Source organism: Anolis sagrei, chromosome 10 (genome assembly GCF_037176765.1).
Source record: "Anolis sagrei isolate rAnoSag1 chromosome 10, rAnoSag1.mat, whole genome shotgun sequence".
NCBI lineage: Eukaryota > Metazoa > Chordata > Lepidosauria > Squamata > Dactyloidae > Anolis > Anolis sagrei.
Window position 1 is genome coordinate 19,050,528 of NC_090030.1, and position 24,548 is coordinate 19,075,075.

Sequence of the window (24,548 nt, forward strand, 5' to 3'; positions counted from 1 at the left end):
TAACAGCGCTCCATGCAGTCATGCTGGTCCCATGACCTTAGAGGTGTCTATGGACAATGCCGGCTCTTTGGCTTAATAGTATAGATGAGTACCACCTCCCCGAGTAGTCACATCCGACTTAATGCCAAGTGGAAACCTTTACTTTTACTGTGCAACTGTTTTGCTCCTTATATGAGTTCATTTTGGAAAGTAGTTTCTTATTTGGGGCCTTGAGGAGGAGAAGGATAATAATAGTAGAAGTAGTAGTAGTAGTAGTAATAATAATAATAATAATAATAATAATAATAGACTCACTGTTAATCAGTACCTATTGGGGTTGGTAGATGCCAGCTAAATGGAATTTCTGGTTGCTCTGAGAGTTCCTATTAAAAATGGGGCTCATATTATACCCCCTTTCTATACCATACTATAAATTCTTCATTGACTTGATGTTCATATTGAAATGCATTCATTAAAAGCAAATGAAGATGAGGACTATAAATGACAGAATACAAAACACAAAAATAAACCACACAGAGAGAAAACCAAAACTAACTAACAAACAAAAATACAGCGAAGCCACTGAAATCCACACACATATGGACAATTTCAACAGAAAGGTGGAAACCATGAAAATGAACAAAATCTGGCTACCAGTATTTAAAAAAAACTCTAAAATCAGGGCAGTAAATAAAGAGCAACACTAAAAAAAACCCAGGGCAATTCCACACAGGAAACAATCAGGACCAGCTAACACTTCCCAGCCTTCCCCCCAGACAGGAAGCAGCCAGGCTTTGAAGCTGCAAGGCTAGTTAGTGCTAATCAAGCTAGCCAATTGCAATGTCTACACTTGCCTCAACACATACAAGAGTTCTTTCTCCCACCCAGGACATTATTCCACAGATATATAGGCATATAAACCTCACTTGCCTAGTTTCCAACAACCTCTGAGGATTTTTTTTTCATGTCAGGAGCGACTTGAGAAACTGCAAGTTGCTTCTGGTGTGAGAGAATTAGCTGTTTGCAAGGATGTTGGCCACGTTTTTTGATGTTTTACCATCCTTGTGGGAGGTTTCTCTCATGTCCCCGCATGGGGAGCAGGAGCTGACAGAAGGAGCTCATCCATGCTCTCCTCAGATTTGAAACTCTGACCTGTCAGTCTTCAGTCCTGCCAGCACAAGGGCTTAACCCATTGTGCCACCGGGGGCTTCTACTGCTGAGAATGCCTGTCATAGATGTGTGTGAAACGTCAGGAGAGAATGCTTCTGGAACATGGCCATACAACCTGAAAAAACTGTTTTGCAAACCTCTCATTCAGTATCTGATTGTTTTATTTTTTCTTAGTCTCCTATAAAATAATAAACTTCTATTTTTAATAACACACTTTAATTTATAAATCCCACAATGGACAGATGCCTCCATCAATATTATAATGAAGCATTGGAGGGTAAAAATCCCAAACTTTCTTGAAGTTGAACAGATATTTCTCCTTGGTCTTTTAATTCAGTTCCCTCTCCATTTTGCAGCCTCTGGAGAACCCAAAGATGCCTTTTCCCTACAAAGTGCTGAAAGCATTGGACCCTGAAATCTATCGCAACATTGAGTTTGATGTTTGGTTGGATAGTAGGAAAGGTATCTTAATCTGCATATTAAAGATATATAAAATCCATCTTGCATTCTGTTCAAGGGGAAAGGTGGGATATACATTAAGTAAGTTCTCAAGTAATGACATAATACATTCCTTTTTTACTTAGTTTATTTCCTTAGTGTTGAAATATCTATTATTCTTTTGCTGGTGCAAAATATTTTCAGGAAAGGGCTGGTATGGAAAAATGCTTCCCTTGTTTTCTTCTGTTTGCAGAACTTCAAAAAATGGACTACTTGGTGTTTGCTGGGAGACAGTACTATCTGGGGGACAAGTGTCAGGTTAGTCCTGTTAAGTTTGTTTAGTCGATAAGTTTTAATAATAGTTGCTAATTAAGACCAAGAAAGAGATGCTTTTTTCATATGGAAAACTTAAAAAATATTTTTAAAGGGGAATTAGTTGCTGTGCAGGATGGAAGGGGATGCTTTTAAACCCAATAAAATGGTTATTTCAAACCCAAGAATTGTCAATATCTGCTCAGCCCATGATGACTGACATCAAAACTGAAATGTTCTGCAGATAGTTTCCAACGTTTCTTCTTCAAGGATCAAGAGCTTCATTAAATCAAACTTTTATTCAAAGCCTCTCCTGTCCATTTTATTTTCTGACTTGGAAATTCATAATTTTGACTGTGTTTATTCCTAGTCTTCAGTATTGACAGCCAGGGAATTGAACACTTGTGGTCTGTGGAAATGGGATGTTTCTTTCACCCTTACATCTGTCCTTCCATTCATTCTTCTTTCCATCTGTCCATCCTTTCATCCTGTCATTCTTTCTGTCCTCTCTCCCTCTCTTCCATCAGTTCTATCCATCCTTTCATCAGTTTGTCCATCCTTCCTTCCTTTGTTCTTGCCTTCCTTCTTTCTTTCCTCCTGATAGTCCTTTCTTCCGTCCATCCGTCCCTTCCTTTCTTCAGCCCCTTCCTTCCTTCTATCCATCCATCCATCCATCCATCCTTTCATCAGTCCTTCCTGCCTTCCTTTCTTTTTTCCTTTTATCATTTCTTCCTTCCTTCAGTCCCTTCCATCCATCCTTTCACCAGTCCTTCCTTTCTTCCTTTCATTCTGTCAGTTTTTCCTTCTTTCCATGATTCCTTCAGTCACTTCCTTCCTTCTATCCATTCATTCATTCATTGATCCATCCATCCTTCCTTCCTTTTTTTCTTTCCATCTGCCAGTTCTTCCTTCCTTCCATCCTTCCTTCAGTCCCTTCCTTCCTTCCATCCATTCTTTCATCAGTCTGCCTGCCTGCCTCCCTTCCTTCTGGTCAGTCCCTTCCATCCTTCAGTCCTTTCCTTCCTTCAGTCCATCCATCCATTTATCCTTCCTTCGTTCATCCACTGATCCATACTTCCTTCTGTTTTTTTTTCTTTCCATCTGCCTTCCTTCTTTCCATCCTTCTTTCTGTCAGTGCCTTCCTTCCTTCCATCCATTCTTTCATCACTGTTCCTGCCTGCCTCCCTCCCTCCCTGCCTGTCTGTCTGTTATTCCTTCCATTCTTCCTTCAGTCCCTTTCTTCCTTCAGACCCTCCCTTCCATCCATTCTTTCATCAGTCCTTCCTTCCTTCTTTTCCTTCTGTCAGTTCTTCCTTCCATCTTCCTTCCATCCATTCTTTCATCAGTCCATCTATCCATCCACCCACCCGTCCTCCCTTCCCTTCTTTTTTCCTTCCCTTTCCTTCTTCCCTCTTTCCTTCCTTCCTACTGCTTGCTTCCCATGTTCTCACTTATCTGACTTTTTTAAATGCTGCCAGTTCGTCCTTCTTTCCATGATTCCTTCAGTCACTTCCTTCTATCCATTCATCCATTGATCTATCCATCTTTCCTTCCTTTTTTCTTTCCATCTGCCAGTTCTTCCTTCCTTCCATCCTTCTTTCAGTCCCTTCCTTCCTTCCATCCATTCTTTCATCAGTCTGCCTACCTGCCTCCCTTCCTTCTGGTCAGTCCCTTCCTTCCATACTTCAGTCATTTCCTTCCTTCAGTCCATCCATCCATTGATCCATCCTTCCTTCCTTCGATCCATCCGTCCTTCATCCATTGATCCATCCTTCCTTCCTTTTGTTTTTATTTCCTTCTTTCAGTTCTTCCTTCCATCCTTCCTTCAGTCCCTTCCATCCATCCATCCTTTCATCAGTCCATCTATCCATCCACCCACCCACCTGTCCTCCCTTCCCTTCTCTTTTCTTCCCTTTCCTTCTTCCCTCTTCCCTTCCTTCCTACTGCTTGCTTTCCATGTCCTCACTTATCTGGCTTTTTTAATGCTCTGGCTGACATTCGGAGCTGTTAATTTACTTCTCAGGATGCAATAGTTTTATGAGGACAGAAGGTGATGACTCCTTGACTTTCCCCATGAGATAATGTTCAGCTCCGTCCTTTGCTCTCCGAGTTTCTGGCTGAAATGTGTCGGTTTGTGATCTCTCCTCTGTAAAGCCTGTGTTGCAAAGTCATGGAGAGGAATTATAGGAAGGGAAAAAAATACAGACTTGGAAGGCACCCAGTGAAAGCGCCATCTAATCCTCTTAGCCTTGCCTTTTTCACCCCTATCAGGCCAAAGAGCTTTTTTAGCCCCAGCTATAAATACTTCACAGTAGTTAATATTTTATATGAATATCTATATTTTCCAGCTTTGTGTTTCTAAAATAGAACCATCCAATTGATTAACAGAAAACAAGAATTTTGAGAGGAGTATCTGTATTTTCGGCAGAGCCAAGAGAGAAAACAATCCGTAGTACCTTTTAAAGTCAATGACGAAATAAGTTTCCATGGACCTTGTTCCTATTAGGGAATTAATAATTCCAATAATAGTTATCCCGTTAATAAGAGACTAGAGGGGAAGGGAATGATAAACATTGGGTTCTCCATCAAGAGAAAGGGTTACATCTTCCATTTTTCCTTCAAATGAGCCAGGATAAAGGAAACGCAGTGGGCAGGCGTGATCATATATCCATTCAGATTTATATCTTCTTTTTCTGTTCTTTCACTTTCGTTCTCCTTGTATTACACGCTCTCAAGCTGGCTTTGACTTAAGGTGAGTATATGAATGACAGCCCTCCAAAAGACATTTGTGTAGACTCAAGGATTTCCTTGTTGATCTGATCCATTTGTACTCAGCCTTACTCTTTTTTTTCAACTACATTCCTTTCTATCAAATTTGCTGTTTTTTTCCCTTGATATAACTCTCCCCCTGGTATGTCCAAAGTATAGCTTGAGTTTAGTTGATATTGGCTTTGAGGAAAAGTGAAGAATTGACTTGCTCTTGGATCCCATTCCCTTTCTTACTAAAAGTGAAACTGATAGTAAAGATGGGGTGTCCTAAATCCCAGTACTGTAATCCTTGAGTATAAGCCTAGTTTTTTTAGCCCTGAATTAAGGCTGAAGAAGCCTCCCTCTGCTTATACTTGAGTCAAGGTTATTTATTATTTTACTCTTCTGTTGTTGTTGTTATTCTATCTATCTATCTATCTATCTATCTATTTATTGTATTTTTATACAGCCTTTCTCAGCCCATAGGCAACTCAAGGCGGTTAACAGGGTAAAATTCAATGCTTACAATATCATAAATACAATTTAAAACATAACATACAGTATAATAAAAACTAAACAAGTCAATCTATAGAAATAAAAATGTAATGTTCGTTTGTGGGATTAACAGAACTCTGTGAACACTGGTGTAGTTTGGGGAAAATAGAATCTTGACATTTGAGGGTTGTAGTTGCTGGGATTTATAGTTTACCTACAATCACAGAGCATTCTGAACCCCCATGTGGGCCACAGCAACGTGTGGCAGGGGACAGCTAGTAAAATATAAATTCATAGTGTTGCCTTGTTAAAAACGTTGTCCAGACCCATTGTCTAGTCATTCCATTTTCCTACGTCAGTTACTCTGCATTTGGAAACGCTTGCTCAAAAAACTACATCTTGACTTTTTTCCAGAATGTTAAAAGGGAGGTGGCCGATCTAATATCTATAGGGAGGGGCCACCACCTAGAAGGCTCTGTCTCTCATATCTGCCAAACGTACTTATGACTAAGGCGGTAATGAGAGCAGGGCCTCCCCAGATGAACTTAAGGTCCTAGATGGTTCATAAGGGGAGATGTGTTCGGACATGTAAGTTGGGCCAGAACCATTTAGGGCTTTATAGGCTAAAGCCAGCACTTTGAATTGTGCCTGGTAGCAAACTGGCAGCCAATGGAGCTGGCGCAACAGAGGAGTTGTATGTTCCCTGAGCGCCACTCCTATTAGCAATCTGGTTGCCGTTCATTGGACCATTTGAAGCTTCCAGACAGTAGAACGTAGAGCACGTTGCAGTAGTCTATATGGCATGTAACCAGTAATTTTACTCTATTTATTATTGTTATTACATTTATAATTCAACATTATTATTGTTGTTATTACATTTATTATTTTATTCTATTATTATTATTATTATTATTATTATTATTACATTTATTATTTTTCTTTATTATTATTGTTCTTGCACATTCCCTGATCCCTCCGCACTCAGCACTTATTCTCTCAGCCATGATGCTGTTTTTAAAATGTTTAATGTGATTGTAATGATTCTCTGATGTTGTGGTTGGTTTGATTTTCTCTAATTTTATTTTATTGTGTGTGTTTTAATCTGTATTTTATTGGGCTTTTCCCCTTATAAGCCACCCCGAGTCCCTTCGGGGAGATAGTGACAGGGTATCAAAATAAAGTTGTTGTTGTTGTTGTTGTTGTTACATTTCCTTTCCTTTATTTTGCTCTATTATTATTACTTTTATTACATGTATTATTTTACTCTATTATTATTATTATTATTATTATTATTATTATATTTCCATTATTTTGCTCTATTATTACTTTTATTACATTTATTATTTTACTCTCTTTATTATTATTGGAAGAATACGTAAATACGTTTACATTGAACAAGATTGGAATCTGAGTTGGACAGTCTTATCTTAAATTACAGTTTTATGTAAATATTCAAAAAACTTTTAACCTCCTGATGCTTTAATTAATGTAATTTTATTGCCATCTATTTTTATTTTGAAATTTAGCAGTAGCTGCTGCATTGCCCACCCTCGGCTTATACTCGGGTCAGCTTATACTCGAGCATACAGTAATTCAGTTCATAGCTGCATAAATCACTGAATTGGGATTTACTAGTTTTTTGGTCAATGATAGCAGCCTAAGGTATTTAAACAACAGGATTTACCAATGTCATGGTGTATCATTGGTGCCTAAGTTACCGAATCAATGGGATTTACCAGTGTTTTAGTAAATGATAGCTGCCTATGTTAATGGATCAATGGGATTTACAAATGTCGTGGTACATCATAGCTGCCTAAGTTTCGGAATCAATGGGATTTCCAGTGTTTGGATAAATGTTAGCTGCTCAAGTAATTGAATCAATGAAACTTACCAGTGTTTCAGTAAATCATATTCGCATAGATGATTGAATCAATGGGATTTACCCATATGTTGAATATCAGAATTGCCTAAGTCATTGCATCACTGGGATTTTCCAGTGTTATGGTAAATCAGAATTCTCTAAGAAGCCCCCAGTGGTGCAGTGGGTAAACCCTTGTGCTGGCAAGACTGCTGACCGAAAGCTCATCAGTTCGAATCCAGGAAGTGGGATGAGCTCCCGTCTGTCAACTCCAGCTTCTTATGCAGGGACATAAGCAAAGCCTCCCACAGGATGGTAACACATTTGGGCATCCCCTGGGCAGCATCCTTGCAGACAGCCAATTCTCTCACACCAGAAACGACTTGCCGTTTCTCAAGTCGCTCCCGACACAAAAAAAAGAGCTAAGTTAATGAATCAATGGGATTTACTAGTGTTTCAGTAAATCATATCAGCATAAAAAATTGAGATTTACCATATATTGTAAATCAGAGCTGCCTAAGTAATTGAATCAGTGAAATTCACCGGTGTTTTAGTAAATCATGATCAGTTGCAATCCTCCTCATGCCTTTGGTTTCAAACCGGCTCTTATTGTTCCAGGTACGCCTAGACGCCGGGGGCAAATACTACAATGCGCACATCCAGGATGTGGGGCAGGATAACATGGTGACGGTCTTCATTGAAGAGCTGGCAGAGAAGTATGTATTTCCCTTTGGGGTTAGGAGTTATGATCGATTCTGTGCCATCCGTTAGGCCCCGAGGCTAATGGAGCGGATGTGGATTACACTATAAATACCTGGTCATAAAGTTAACTCCATGCAGATTGGAGAGCTTGTGTTTCCAAATACTTCCTTGGAAGTTTAATGTGCATCTGTTCATCAGCTGGCTCATGAAATTAGCTTGAATGGCCAAAAAATTCACATTCTTTTAGTGATTTAATTATTTTGTATATACGGGGGTTATCCGGAAAGTAAGGTTACAAGATTATTTTTTCAAATATCAAGGAATAAATATTAAATAATAAATAAATATTAAATAATTAAAATAAATAATAAATAAATAATAAAACTTACATGGATTATAGAATAGGTATTACGTTATTTTTCCACATAATCACCACTCCGTTCAATACATTTTGTCATCTGTGAGACGAGCCCCCGGTGGCGCTGTGGGTTAAACCCCTGTACCAGCAGGACTGAAGACTGACAGATTGCAGGTTCGAATCCGGGGAGAGGCGGATGAGCTCCCTCTATCAGCTCCAGCTCCTCATGCGGGGACATGAGAGAAGCCTCCCACAAGGATGATTAAAAAACATCAAATCATCCGGGCGTCCCCTGGGCAACGTCCTTGCAGATGGCCAATTCTCTCACACTAGAAGTGACTTGTAGTTTCTCAGGTCACTCCTGACATGACAAAAAAAAATCTGTGGGACGAGTTTTTAATGCTTGTGTCATAGAAGTCTCTGCTGCTTTTGTCAGCCAGTTCGTCACTTCAGTTATCACCTCATAATCATTGGAAAATGTTTCCCACCCAGGTTTTCCTTCAGTTTCAAGTGCAAGGCTTGTGGAGAGATGCCTGGCTTTGTACACCCTTGAGCCTTTCTCCAGCCTCGGAGCCACAAGGGTGTTGGGTTGCAATTCCCATAATTCCCATCATCAATTGGGATGGCAAAAAAACTGTATGTCGTTCAGTAACGTATGGGAAAGGCACACACTCTCATCTCAAAGGGCAGATAAAAATTGCTTTAGGATTAAATAAGAAAGGCCTCAAAAGCACACAATGACATCCAAAGATCATTTGCACTCTATTATTATTGAGTACTGGGTGTGAGATCGGGGCTGTGAGAGGGGTGGCTTAAAACATCCCAACCAAATGAAGTCAACAACTCTTGTGTTGCATGAGTGGTGTGCAGAAGTGCATTGTCATGAAGGAGACAGACAGAAGAGAAACAGAATGAGGACATTCATCTCTAACCTTCACCACAATGACAGTTGATGAGCTACTGATGACTGGCACTGCTTGTTCGCTTCCGCTAGCTTCCTGCTACACAGCAGTGATATCAACTTCCCACGCGAAAATTCCCCACAAGAGCTACATGCCTTGTAACATTATTTTCCAGAGAGCCCTCGTACAACGTGAACTTCGCACTTGGAGGGAAACTGAATGAGGATGTTCATCTATAATCTTCCACACAATGCCAGTCGATGAGCTACCGACGACTGGTACTGCTCGTTCGCTTCCACTGGCTTCCTGCTACACGGCAATGATACCAACTTCCCACTCAAAAATTCCCCACAAGAGCTACATGCCTTGTAACATTATTTTCCCGAGAGCCCTTGTACAGCGTGAACTTCGCACGTGGAGGGAAACTGAATGAGGATGTTCATCTCTAACCTTCACCACAATGGCAGTTGATGAGCTACTGACGACTGACACTGCTCGTTCGCTTCTGCTGGCTTCTTACAACATGGCAGTGATACCAATTTCCCATGCGAAAATTCCCCACAAGCTACATGCCTTGTAACCTTATTTTCTGGATATCCCTCGTACAGCGCGAACTTCGCACTTGGAGGGAAACAGAATGAGGACGCTCATCTCTAATTTTCACCACAATTCCAGTCGATGAGCTACTGATGACTAGCACTGCTCATGTGTTTCTGCTGGCTTCCTGCTACACAGCAGTGATACTGCCTTCTCCTGCAAGAAATCCCCATGAGAGCTATGTGCCTTGTAACCTTACTTTCTGGATAACCCTGGTATATTCTCTTCTTGGGTCCATTCTTTGTCTGTTCCCTTTCTTCCATTGTAATCCTTACAGATCCATGTTTGTCCTTTGTCCTCTTTGGGGAAATAGATTACCAATTCATTATTTTTATGGTTCTGCTTTCATCTTGAAAACAGACATGAAGCAAGACAGGAGCCTATTAGAATACATGGGTGAGCTACAAGGAGGCAGTTAACTTTTTTGTAGCGTGACAAATTGGAAGCAAAATTGCCAAAAAACGTTTATTTGCTTGAGGCAAAATTTATAGGTTGCATTCTTTCCTTCTTTCCCATAGGCTACGATTGACAGAGTAGATACGTATTGTCAAAGGCTTTCATGGCCAGAATCACTGGGTTGTTGTGAGTTTTCCGGGTTGTATGGCCATGTTCCAGAAGCATTCTCTCCTCACGTTTTGCCTGCATCTATGGCAGGCATCCTCAGAGGTTGCCTGCCATAGATGCAGGCAAAACATCAGGAGAGAATGCTTCTGGAGCATGGCTATACAGCCCGGAAAACTAACAACAACCCAGAGTAGTTATGTCCTTGAGGGTGCATCTACACAGCGGAATAAATGCAGTTTGATACCACTTTAGCTACCATGGCTCAAGGCTCTAGAATCATGGGAGTTGCAGTTTTATACTCCCATAGTTTCCAGACATTTCCAGGCTCTTGTTAGATGAATGGCTTTGTTTGTGTTAGGAGTTTATTGAAGGGATAGTACAAAAGCAAGAGTGAAAATGGATAGGCAGGCATTTCAGTTTGCTGTCAAGTTTGTTCTCTTTGGTGCATTACAAAGTTTTGTGAACTCATAACTAATCCTGCAATAATGGCACCCTGGCGCATAATGCTCAACAGCTTGAAGTCTATTCAATAGCAGAAGCAACGCTATTTACAACATTGTTTTCAGGTTCGTCAGACAGGAACACAGCCAAGGAGCAAAACAAACCCAATATGTATGACAAAAGAGTATAGCTAGCAAGGTATTTCACTGTCCGTTTGGGAGGATTTAGGACACAAGGTGGACTTTTAGTTATAATGGATTCTGGAGAGTTTAGACCAGGCATGGGCAAACTTTGGCCCTCCAGGTGTTTTGGACTTCAGCTCCCACAATTCCTAACAGCCTATCGGCTGTTAGGAATTGTGGGAGTTGAAGTCCAAAACACCTGGAGGTGTTTATTGCTGTATTTTATTTTAATTTCTATTTTGATTTAATTTTCATTATTATTTGTTGTATGCATCTTATTTATTTACTTTATTTATTGGGCTTGGCCTCCTGTTAACCGCCCCGAGTCCCTGAGGGGAGATGGTGGTGGGGTATAAATAAAGTTTAATAATAATAATAGTAATAATAATAATAATCCTGAAGGAGGAGACAGAAGGCCTGATTCTTGCAGCCCAGGAGCAAGCCATCAGAACAAGTGCAATTAAGGCCAGGATTGAAAAATCAGCTGATGACCCAAAATGCAGACTGTGCAAGGAAGCTGATGAAACCATGGACCATATCCTCAGCTGTTGCAGGAAAATTGCACAGATGGACTACAAACAGAGGCACAACTCTGTGATCCAGATGATTCACTGGAACTTATGTCGCAAGTACCACCTGCCAGCAGTAAAGAATTGGTGGGATTATAAACCTGCAAAGGTAGTGGAAAATGAACATGGAAAAATACCGTGCGACTTTTAAATCCAGACTGGCAAAGTTTTGGAATACAATACACCAGATATCACGATTGGGGGGGGGGGGGGGGGGTTGGATTATGGATGTTGCCATACCAGATGACAGTCTCATTGAGGAAAAACAACAGGAAAAACTCAGCCGTTATCAGGACCTCAAAATCAAACTGCAAAGGCTATGGCATGAAACAGTACAGGTGGTCCCAGTGGTCATCGGCACACTGGGTGCCGTGCCAAAAGATAGCAGCATTTGGAAACTATAAACATTGACAAAATCACAATCTGTCAACTGCAAAAGGCCACCTTACTTGGATCTGCATGCATCATTCAAAAATACATCACACAGTCCTAGACGCTTGGGAAGTGTTTGACTTGTGATTTTGTGATACGAAATCCAGCATATAGATCTCGTTTGCTGTGACATACTGTTTTTGTGTCAGTGAAATAATAATGCCATCAAAGCCAGAATTGAAAACTCGACAACAGATCCCAAATGTAGACTCTGCAAGGAAGCAGATGAAACAATAGATCACATCCTCAGCTGCTGCAAGAAGATTGCACAGACAGACTACAAGCAGAGGCATAATACTGTTGCTCAGATGATTCATTGGAACTTGTGCCACAAATAGCATCTGCCTACGACAAGGAACTGATGGGAACACAAGCCGGAAAAATTAACAGAAAATGAACACGTCAAACTACTCTAGGACTTCCGAATTCAGACAGAAAGAGTTTTGGAACACAATACTCCTGACCTCACAATCATGTTAAAATGGATCATTGATGTTGCAATCCCGGGCGATAGCAGGATTGAAGAGAAACAACTGGAAAAGCTGACATGATATAAGGATTTAAAGATTGAACTGCAAAGACTCTGGCACAAGCCAGTAAAAGTGGTCCCAGTGGTGATCGACACACTGGGTGCAGTGCCTAAAGACCTTGGCCTGCACTTAAACACAATCGGCGCTGACAAAATTACCATCTGCCAGCTGCAGAAGGCCTCCTTACTGGGATGTGCATACATTATTCGCCGATACATCACACAGTCCTAGACACTTGGGAAGTTTCCAACGTGTGATCCAATACAACAACCAGCAGAATGATCTTGTCTGCTGTGGACTCATCTTGTTGTGTTTCTGATAATAATAATAATAATAATAATAATAATAATAATAATAATAAAACCCACTTTGCATCCTTACAGTTAGTAGGCTCTGGAGTTGCTCTTGAGTTTTAACTTGAGTGTTGGCCTTACTTGAACCATAACATTGATGTATGTTTTAGACACCTTGTTCCACTGGTGAATTTGAAGCCTGTGACACAAGTGACGCCGATCCCTGCATGGAATATAGTCTCAGGTCGGAAAGGAGGAGGCTACCAGAAGCTGTCAGGTGAGTTTGTCCTCCATGATGTACACTGGCGAGTATTTGTTGCTGCTTTATATTGCATAATGGGTTTGCCCTAGTATTGAAATAATGTTGAATTCGTTTGCTGTTGATCTCTTTTTCATACTTGGATAGGACCATGGAACAACCTTATAAAAGCCTGGGGTTAGATCGCCATAATCATAGCTGTGGCTATTGTTGTTTTTGTTTGTTGCACAACCACATATCTGTATGGTATATCTACCTGAACTTCCCGTTGAAAGAGGGAACCATGGATAATAGTGAACCTCTTTTGGTAAAAACATGGTCACATTTGAATAATATAATAATATACTTTATTTATATTCTGCTCTATTTCCACAAGGGGACTCAGAGCGAATTACAGAATATATATGTATATGGTAAGCATTCGATACCATTATATAATTAATGTCAAAGACATACAATACATAGAATAGAATCACAGAGTTGGAAGAGACCTCATGGACCATCCAGTCCAACCCTATTCTGCCAAGAAGCAGGAAAATTGCATTCAAATCACCCCTGACAGATGGCCATCCAGCCTCTGTTTAAAAGCTTCCAAAGAAGGAGCCTCCACCACACTCCGGGGCAGAGAGTTCCACTGCTGAATGGCTCTCAGTCAGGAAGTTCTTCCTCATGTTCAGATGGAATCTCCTTTCTTGTAGTTTGAAGCCATTGTTCCGCATCCTAGTCTCCAGGGCAGCAGAAAACAAGCTTGATCCCCCATAACTATGTCTTCCTCTCACATATTTATACATGGCTATCATGTCTCCTCTCAGCGTTCTCTTCTTCAGGCTAAACATGTCCAGCTCTTTAAGCCGCTCCTCATGGGGCTTGTTCTCTAGACCCTTGATCATTTTAGTTGTCCTCCTCTGGACACATTCCAGCTTGTCAATATCTCTCTTCAATTGTGGTGCCCAGAATTGGACACAATGTATAGATATACATAGATATACAGTACATAGAGGTAAAGGCTTCCCTGGCGTTTTTTGTAGACTGTGCAGAACTCCAGCCATGGGGAGGCGCTCTTGTTACATTTTCCATGGATACCTTCCTGATCGTATAACCGGCATGTCTACATGGGCGCCATTTACATCCCTGCCAAAACAGTACCTTTTGATCTACTCACATTTGTTTTCGAACTGCTATGTAGGCAGAAGCTAGGGCTAACAACGGGAGCTCACCCTGACCCACGGCTTTGAACTGCCAACCTTCAGGTCGGCAAGTTTTTCTACAGGTAGCAGTTTAACCCACTGTCTTACTGTGGCGCCTAATAGGTGGATAGGTGAACTTCCTGCGGAAACAGGAAATTATGGTTAATAGTGTACCCTGATGAAATGAGTAACTTCTGCCCCCCTGGAGGACATGAAAAATCCTAGCTAGGACCTCCAATGACACTTACGATAACGCCTGGCAGATGCACACCATAGACTTCTCTAGAAGTCATAGAAAATTCCTGAGGACAGATGATTTGATGAAAATTGTATTTGCATTCTATTTTTTAATTATATTTTGCATTTTCACTATTTTTTTTAAAAAAAAATATTAATGGCTGCCCTGAGAGGTGCATAAATGCAAAAGGACATTTTCCTATAAAATCCTTTGTAAATAGTTTCATCAACAGATGCCTCCTTAAAAGAGAAATTCCCTCCTGTGCCACTTCTGAGAAGTTGGCTAGAACAACACATCTGTCTGATTGTTTTCTAAGGGCCTTTTCCCTTAGAACTATATCCTTCTCAAGTGCAGATTTAATCAGTTTAAGAAAGTTTATTTAGAGCATTGTTGAAGGTTTACATGGCCGGAATCACAGGCTTGCTCTGAGTTTTCTGGGCTGTATGGCCATGCTCCAGAAGCATTCTCTCCTGACATTTTGCCCACATCTATGGCAGGCATCCTCAGGGGTTGTGAGGTCTGGGTTGTTGTAGGTTTTTCCGAGCTATATGGCCATGGTCTGCAGGCAATTTTTCTCCTGACATTTTGCCTGCATCTATGGCAAGCATCCTCAGAGGTAGTGAGGTCACTAGGCGAAATGTCAGGAGAAAAATTGCCTCCAGAACATGGCCATATAGCCCGGAAAAACCTACAACAACCCAGTGATCCCGGCCATGAAAGCCTTCGACAATACGTTGTGAGGTCTGTTGGAAACTTGGAAAATGGGTTTATATATCTGTGGAATAATGTTCAGGCTGGGAGAAGGAACTCTCGTTTGTTTGAGGCAATTGGCCACCTTGATTAGCATTGAATGGTCTTGTAGCTTCAGAGCCTGGCTGCTTCCTGCCTGAGAGATCCTTTGTTGGGAGGTGTTAGCTGGCCCTGATTGATTCTTGCCTGGAAATCCCTTGTCTTTTGAATGCTACTCTTTATTTAGTGTCCTGATTTTAGAGTTTTTAATACTGGAAGACAGATTTTGTTCATTTTCATGGTTTCCTCCTTTCTGTGGAAATTGTCCACATGCTTGTGGATTTCAGTGGCTTCTCTGTGTAGCCTGATGTGGTTGTTAGAGTGGTCCAGCATTTCTGTGTTCTGTGTCCAGGTTGGTTTATCAAGTCCTCTAACAACCACCGGAGTTTAAGATCTTCTGGGGAGGCCCTGCTCTCGGCCCCGCCTCTGTCATCATAGAATCATAGAATCATAGAATCAAAGAGTTGGAAGAGACCTCATGGGCCATTCAGTCCAACCCCCTGCCAAGAAGCAGGAATATTGCATTCAAATCACCCCTGACAGATGGCCATCCAGCCTCTGTTTAGGAGCTTCCAAAGAAGGAGCCTCCACTACATTCCGGGGCAGAGAGTTCCACTGCTGAACGGCTCTCACAGTAAGGAAGTTCTTCCTCATGTTCAGATGGAATCTCCTCTCTTGTAGTTTGAAGTCAACGTGCTTGACGGGGACAAGGGACAGGGCCTTCTCGGTGGTGGCCCCCCGCCTGTGGAAATCACTCCCTGGTGAAATTAGATTATCGACATCCCTCATTTCCTTTAGAAAGAAGTTAAAAACGTGGATGTGGGACCAGGCCTTTGGGTAATCTTGCTGACAGTGACAGTAACAATGATGACAATCGCTATGGAAATGGACTATGAACATGTTTGATGGAGAATTCGGCTCAGATAAGGCCACCAGGCTGTTGTTGAAACAGAAACAGATTTTAATTAATTAATGTGATTTAATTTTTTAAATGCATGTAATTATTGGATTTTATTATGTACTAGCCGTCCTCTGCCAGGCATTCCTGTGGCCCAGTCTGGTGATCTGGAAAATAATGAGAAAGTGTTGGTTTCTAATATATGTAATTTCTTTATGCTTGTGGGTAAACAGTATTTCTTGTTTCTTTGTCAGTGTTGATGTGGAGATTGTCTGGTTTGCCTACTCTGGAACATGCAACACATAATTGTCCTTATTTAGGAGTCCCTTTCAAGTCTATGATACTATATCTCTATCTGTGTGTGAATCATATAGATCTATATATATATATATGGCTGGATGGCTCTTTGTCAGGAGGGCTTTGATTATGTTTTCTTGCCCTGGTGAAGGGAGCTGGACTGGATGTTCTTAAGTATTTTTTGTTGGTCATGGGGGTTCTCTGTGGGGAAGTTTGCCCCATTTTTGTCGCTCGTGGGGTTCAGAATGCTCTTTGATTGTAGGTGAACTATAAATCCCAGTAACGTCAACTCCCAAATATCAAAGTCCATTTTCCCCAAACTCCATCTGTGTTCATATTTGGGCATATGGAATATTCATGCCAAGTTTGGTCCAGATCCGTCATTGTTTGAGCCCACAGTGCTCTTTGGAGGTAGGGGAACTACAATTCCCAGACTCAAGGTCAATGCCCACCAAACCCTTCTAGTGTTTTCTGTTGGTCATGGGAGTCCTGTATGCCACGTTTGTTTCAATTCCATCCTTGGTGGAGTTCAGAATACTCTTTGATTGTAGGTGAACTATAAATCCCAGCAACTACAACTCCCAAATGACAAAATCATTTTGTGTGTGTGTGTGTGTGATAGTCACTCCTTGGGTTAGTAGGTGTCTTGTGGCCAAATTTGGTGGCCATTTGCCCAGTGGTTTTTGAGTTATGCTAATCCCCCAAACTAACATTACATTTTTATTTATATAGATTTTATTTTATTAAGTGTACATTGGAGGCATGGAATTGTTGCCAGCTGGAAGCCGCTCTGAGTCCCCTCCCTCCCCCCTCCCCGGGGGGGTTGAGAAGGGCGGGGTACAAGTATCTGAAATAAATAAATAAATATACCATGAAAATGAACAAAATCTGGCTACCAGTACTGAAAAACTCTAAAATCAGGATAAAGAAGAATATTCAGAAAACAGGGAAATTCCAGAGAGAAACAATCGTGGCCAGCTAACATCTCCCAACAAAGGATTCACCCAGGCAGGAAGCAGCCAGGATTTGAAGTTGCACGGCTATCCAATGCTAATCCAGCCAATTGCAACATTCACACTTGCCTCCAGCAGACAAGAGTTCTTTCTCCCACCCTGGGCATTCCACAGATATATAAACCTCACTTGCCTAGTTTCCAGCAAGGCTATCCAATGCTAATCCAACCAATTGCAACATTCACACTTGCCTCCAGCAGACAAGAATTCTTTCTCCCACCCTGGACATTCCACAGATATATAAACCTCACTTGCCTAGTTTCCAGCAAGGCTACCCAATGCTAATCCAACCAATTGCAACATTCACACTTGCCTCCAGCAGACAAGAATTCTTTCTCCCACCCTGGACATTCCACAGATATATAAACCTCACTTGCCTAGTTTCCAGCAAGGCTACCCAATGCTAATCCAACCAATTGCAACATTCACACTTGCCTCCAGCAGACAAGAATTCTTTCTCCCACCCTGGACATTCCACAGATATATAAACCTCACTTGCCTAGTTTCCAGCAAGGCTATCCAATGCTAACCCAACCAATTGCAACATTCACACTTGCCTCCAGCAGACAAGAATTCTTTCTCCCACCCTGGACATTCCACAGATATATAAACCTCACTTGCCTAGTTTCCAGCAAGGCTACCCAATGCTAATCCAACCAATTGCAACATTCACACTTGCCTCCAGCAGACAAGAATTCTTTCTCCCACCCTGGACATTCCACAGATATATAAACCTCACTTGCCTAGTTTCCAGCAAGGCTACCCAATGCTAATCCAACCAATTGCAACATTCACACTTGCCTCCAGCAGACAAGAATTCTTTCTCCCACCCTGGGCATTCCACAGATATATAAACCTCACTTGCCTAGTTTCCAGCAAGGCTATCCAATGCTAACCCAACCAATTGCAACATTCACACTTGCCTCCAGCAGACAAGAATTCTTTCTCCCACCCTGGACATTCCACAGATATATAAACCTCACTTGCCTAGTTTCCAGCAAGGCTACCCAATGCTAATCCAACCAATTGCAACATTCACACTTGCCTCCAGCAGACAAGAATTCTTTCTCCCACCCTGGACATTCCACAGATATATAAACCTCACTTGCCTAGTTTCCAGCAAGGCTACCCAATGCTAATCCAACCAATTGCAACATTCACACTTGCCTCCAGCAGACAAGAGTTCTTTCTCCCACCCTGGACATTCCACAGATATATAAACCTCACTTGCCTAGTTTCCAGCAAGGCTACCCAATGCTAATCCAACCAATTGCAACATTCACACTTGCCTCCAGCAGACAAGAATTCTTTCTCCCACCCTGGACATTCCACAGATATATAAACCTCACTTGCCTAGTTTCCAGCAAGGCTATCCAATGCTAACCCAACCAATTGCAACATTCACACTTGCCTCCAGCAGACAAGAGTTCTTTCTCCCACCCTGGACATTCCACAGATATATAAACCTCACTTGCCTAGTTTCCAGCAAGGCTACCCAATGCTAATCCAACCAATTGCAACATTCACACTTGCCTCCAGCAGACAAGAGTTCTTTCTCCCACCCTGGACATTCCACAGATATATAAACCTCACTTGCCTAGTTTCCAGCAAGGCTACCCAATGCTAATCCAACCAATTGCAACATTCACACTTGCCTCCAGCAGACAAGAATTCTTTCTCCCACCCTGGACATTCCACAGATATATAAACCTCACTTGCCTAGTTTCCAGCAAGGCTACCCAATGCTAATCCAACCAATTGCAACATTCACACTTGCCTCCAGCAGACAAGAATTCTTTCTCCCACCCTGGACATTCCACAGATATATAAACCTCACTTGCCTAGTTTCCAGCAAGGCTATCCAATGCTAACCCAACCAATTGCAACATTCACACTTGCCTCCAGCAGACAAGAATTCTTTCTCCCACCCTGGACATTCCACAGATATATAAACCTCACTTGCCTAGTTTCCAGCAAGGCTACCCAATGCTAATCCAACCAATTGCAACATTCACACTTGCCTCCAGCAGACAAGAATTCTTTCTCCCACCCTGGACATTCCACAGATATATAAACCTCACTTGCCTAGTTTCCAGCAAGGCTATTCAATGCTAATCTAACCAATTGCAACATTCACACTTGCCTCCAGCAGACAAGAGTTCTTTCTCCCACCCTGGGCATTCCACAGATATATAAACCTCATTTGCCTAGTTTCCAGCAAGGCTATCAAATGCTAATCCAACCAATTGCAACATTCACACTTGCCTCCAGCAGACAAGAGTTCTTTCTCCCACCCTGGACATTCCACAGATATATAAACCTCACTTGCCTAGTTTCCAGCAAGGCTATCCAATGCTACTCCAACCAATTGCAACATTCACACTTGCCTCCAGCAGACAAGAGTTCTTTCTCCCACCCTGGACATTCCACAGATATATAAACCTCACTTGCCTAGTTTCCAGCAAGGCTATCCAATGCTACTCCAACCAATTGCAACATTCACACTTGCCTCCAGCAGACAAGAGTTCTTTCTCCCACCCTGGACATTCCACAGATATATAAACCTCACTTGCTTAGTTTCCAACAGACTTCCCAACCTCTGAGGATGCCTGTCATAGAAGTGGGTGGAACGTCAGGAGAGAATGCTTCTGGATCATAGCCAGACAGCCTGCAAAACTCATAGCAACCCAAAGTTTATTTAATCAATAAAAAGTTGACAGAAAGGAATTTGGAAAATGGGAAAATGCAATGTGTATGAAAATAACAAAATATAATAATTGTAACTCATGTCCAAAACCTAGGCAAATCTCCCTTCCTGTTCACTGTATGTGTCAACATCAAACATATTGGAGTAGTAAGGTCAGAAGAAGCCGCTTTCTTTATAACGGGAAAGTTTGCTTTCTTATAGATGCGTATAGGTCCTGAAATCTGATTAGTGTTCATCTTGCTGAATCTGCCCATAAATTGAATATCTGAAGAGATAACGAGAGAGATGCTCAATTGGGCTTCTTTACAAGCGAACTCTCCGCTCTGTCGGCATCCTTTATATCGCCATAAAATCATTTCCACCTTCGCAATCGCACAGCCGAGATGTGAAAGCTTTCCCTCAAATTACCGTCTTGTGGATCAAATGAATTACTTCGACATCTGGCTACAAAAGAAGCGGAGGTTTTCGTTCTGATAAATGCAACCCGCATTGCTGTCTTGCGTTGGCAAAATGTGATTTTAATGGACTTAACCGTCAGTTAGCCTTGCCTTTAACAAATTGGGTTTAGATGAGAGTTACTCAAAACGTATTGTCAAAGGCTTTCATGGCCAGAATCACTGGGTTGTTGTAGGTTTTTTTGGGCTATATGGCCATGGTCTAGAGGCATTCTCTCCTGATGTTTCGCCTGCATCTATGGCAAGAATCCTCAGAGGTAGTGAGGTCTGTTGGAACTAGGAAAAAGGGTTTATATATCTGTGGAATGACCAGGGTGGGACAAAGGACTCTTGTCTGCTGGAGCTAGGTGTGAATGTTTCAACTGACCACCTTTATTAGCATATAATGGCCTGACAGTGCCTAGAGCAAACTTTTGTTGAGAGGTGATTAGATGTCCTTGTTTCTTTCCTCTCTGTTGTGCTGTTGTAATTTTTTTTGAGTTTTTTTTAATACTGGTAGCCAGATTTTGTTCATTTTCATGGTTTCCTCCTTTCTGTTGAAATGACTCAAAACGGTTCATGAACTGGTGCTCCTCCTTGAGCCATTGGCAGGGAGTCCCTAGGAAATTATTTTGGCAAATTGTAGCCAATGGGTACAAATACCATACAGTTTAATGTGTTGTTGAAGGCTTTCATGGCCGGAATGACTGGGTTGCTGTGAGTTTTCCGAGCTGTGTAACCATGTTCCCGAAGCATTCTCTCCTGATGTTTCTCCCACATCTATGAAAGGCATCCTCAGAGGTTATGAACTAGGCAAGCACTGTTCTCCCACCCTCAACAGTAAAGTTTATATATCTTCACTTGCCTAGTTCACAACCTCTGAGGATGCCTGCCATAGATGTGGGTGAAACGTCAGGAGAGAATGCTTCTGGGGAGGCCCTGCTCTCGGTCCCACCGGCATCGCAAATGTGTCTGGTTTGGATGAATGACAGGGCCTTCTTGGTGGTGACCCTTCGCTTGTAGAATTTGCTCCCTAGTGAGCTTAGATCAGCGTCCTCCCTCCTTTCCTTTAGGAAAAAAAAATGTGGTTTTGGAACCAGGCTTTTGGCTGGCAGGCACAACGACACTTTGGGCATTGAACTGGACCATATGATGATTGTTATGATAATGGAAACGGCTATATGACTGTATAATTAATGTTATTGTATATGTAATGTTGTAGTATTTATGGTTTTATATTGTTGTTATATTGTGATATTGCAGCATTGAATTGTTGCCAGTGTTAGCCGCTCTGAGTCCTCCTCGGGGGTTGAGAAGGGCGGGGTAGAAATGTTGTAAATACATAAATAAGTAATGCTTCTGGAACATGGCCATACAGCTCAGAAAACTCACAGCAACCCAGTGATTCCAGCCATGAAAGCCTTCAACAACACATTGAAGATCTCTACAGGGAGAAACTCCAGCAAAGGATCACCGCCTTGTCGGGGCGCTGGAGCTTGAGCACCTCAATGATGTCATGAGCGAAACCATGAAGGGCCACCCAAGACGGGACGGTTGTGGCAGAGAGGTCAGACCAAGCGTGATCCCTGGGGAAGGCAATGGCAAACCACTCCAGTATCCTTGCCAAGAAAACTAAATGGACCAGTACAACCAGAGATATGTCGGTATGCCATTGGAAGATGGGACTCCCAGGTCGGAAGATGGCCAAAATGCTACTGGGGAGGAGCAGAGGATAAGTTCAACTAGCCCCAGATGTGATGACGCAGCTAGCTCAAAGCCGAAAGGAAGGCTAGCGGCCGACGGTACTGGAGACGAACGACGAATCCGATGCTCTAAAGATCAACACACCATAGGAACCTGGAATGTAAGATCTATGAGCCAGGGCAAATTGGATGTTGTTATTGGTGAGATGTCAAGACTAAAGATAGACATTCTGGGGGTCAGCGAACTGAAATGGACTGGAATGGGACACTTCACATCAGATGACCACCAGATCTACTACTGCGGACAAGAGGAACATCGAAGAAATGGAGTAGCCTTCATAATTAATAAGAAATTCGCTAAAGCGGTGCTTGGATACAACCCAAAAAATGACAGAATGATCTCAATTCGAGTGCAAGGAAAGCCTTTCAACATCACAGTGATCCAAATATACGCCCCAACCACAGCTGCTGAAGAAGCAGAAGTAGATCAGTTCTATGAGGATCTGCAGGACCTACTGGATAATACACCAAAAAGAGACATTATTTTCATTACAGGAGACTGGAATGCCAAGGTGGGAAGTCAAATGACAACTGGGATCACAGGCAAGCATGGTCTGGGAGAACAAAATGAAGCGGGACGCAGGCTGATAGAATTCTGCCAGGAAAACTCGCTGTGTATAACGAATACTCTCTTCCAACAACCTAAAAGACGGCTTTATACATGGACCTCACCAGATGGTCAACACCGAAATCAGATTGACTACATCCTTTGCAGCCAAAGGTGGCGGACATCCATCCAGTCGGTGAAAACAAGACCTGGGGCTGACTGTAGCTCAGATCACGAACTTCTTATTGCCCAATTTAGAATAAAACTAAAGAGATCAGGGAAAATACACAGACCAGTTAGATATGATCTCACTAACATTCCTAGCGAATATACAGTGGAAGTGAAGAACAGATTTGAAGGACTAGATTTAGTAAACAGAGTCCCAGAAGAACTATGGACAGAAGTCCGCGACATTGTTCAGGAGGCGGCAACAAAGTACGTTCCAAAGAAAAAGAAAACGAAGAAGGCAAAATGGTTGTCTGCTGAGACACTGGAAGTAGCCCAAGAAAGGAGGAAAGCAAAAGGAAACAGGGATAAGGGGAGATATGCCCAGTTAAATGCGCAATTCCAGAGGTTAGCCAGAAGAGATAAGGAACTATTTTTAAATAAGCAATGCATGGAAGTGGAAGAAGACAACAGAATAGGAAGGACAAGAGACCTCTTCCAGAAAATTAGAAACATTGGAGGTAAATTTCAGGCAAAAATTGGTATGATAAGAAACAAAGATGGCAGGGACCTAACAGAAGCTGAAGAGATCAAGAGAAGGTGGCGAGACTATACAGAAGATCTGTATAGGAAGGATAACAATATCGAGGATAGCTTTGACGGTGTGGTGAATGAATTAGAACCAGACATCCTGAGGAGTGAGGTTGAATGGGCCTTAAGAAGCATTGCTAACAACAAGGCAGCAGGAGACGACGGGATCCCAGCTGAACTGTTTAAAATCTTAAAAGATGATGCTGTCAAGGTGGTGCATGCCATTTGCCAGCAAATATGGAAAACACAAGAATGGCCATCAGACTGGAAAAAATCAACTTATATCCCCATACCAAAAAAGGGAAATGCGAAAGATTGCTCAAACTTCCGTACAGTTGCCCTTATTTCTCATGCCAGTAAGGTAATGCTCAAGATCCTGCAAGGAAGACTCCAGCAATACATGGAGCGAGAGTTGCCAGATGTTCAAGCTGGATTTAGGAAAGGCAGAGGAACGAGAGACCAGATTGCCAATATCCGCTGGATAATGGAGAAAGGCAGGGAGTTTCAGAAAAACATCTACTTCTGCTTCATTGACTATTCTAAAGCCTTTGACTGTGTGGATCATAATAAATTGTGGCAAGTTCTTGGTGGGATGGGCATACCAAGCCACCTTGTCTCTCTCCTGAGGAATCTGTACAAGGACCAAGTAGCAACAGTCAGAACTGACCACGGAACAACAGACTGGTTCAAGATTGGGAAAGGCGTACGGCAAGGCTGCATACTCTCACCCAACCTTTTTAACTTGTATGCAGAACACATCATGCGATGTGCGGGGCTTGATGAATGCAAAGCTGGGGTGAAAATTGCTGGAAGAAACATTAACAACCTCAGATATGCAGATGACACCACTCTGATGGCCGAAAGCGAGGAGGAGCTGAGGAGCCTTCTAATCAAGGTGAAAGAAGAAAGCACAAAAGCCGGGTTGCAGCTAAACGTCAAAAAAACCAAGATTATGGCAACAAGAATGATTGACAACTGGAAAATAGAGGGAGAAACCGTGGAGGCCGTGACAGATTTTGTATTTCTAGGTGCAAAGATTACTGCAGATGCAGACTGTAGCCAGGAAATCAGAAGACGCTTACTTCTTGGG

General features: G+C 42.1%; 1 protein-coding gene across 1 annotated transcript in view; it reads left to right on the top strand.

Annotated features, from left to right (window-relative positions):
- Positions 1-24,548, top strand: part of ALG13 (ALG13 UDP-N-acetylglucosaminyltransferase subunit) — a 97,981-nt gene that overhangs the window by 33,419 nt on the left and 40,014 nt on the right. The window contains exons 13-16 of the mRNA XM_067471713.1: positions 1,506-1,611; positions 1,841-1,905; positions 7,619-7,716; positions 12,741-12,859. Coding sequence (XP_067327814.1) covers positions 1,506-1,611; positions 1,841-1,905; positions 7,619-7,716; positions 12,741-12,859 — 388 coding nt within the window. The remainder of the gene's footprint in view (positions 1-1,505; positions 1,612-1,840; positions 1,906-7,618; positions 7,717-12,740; positions 12,860-24,548) is intronic.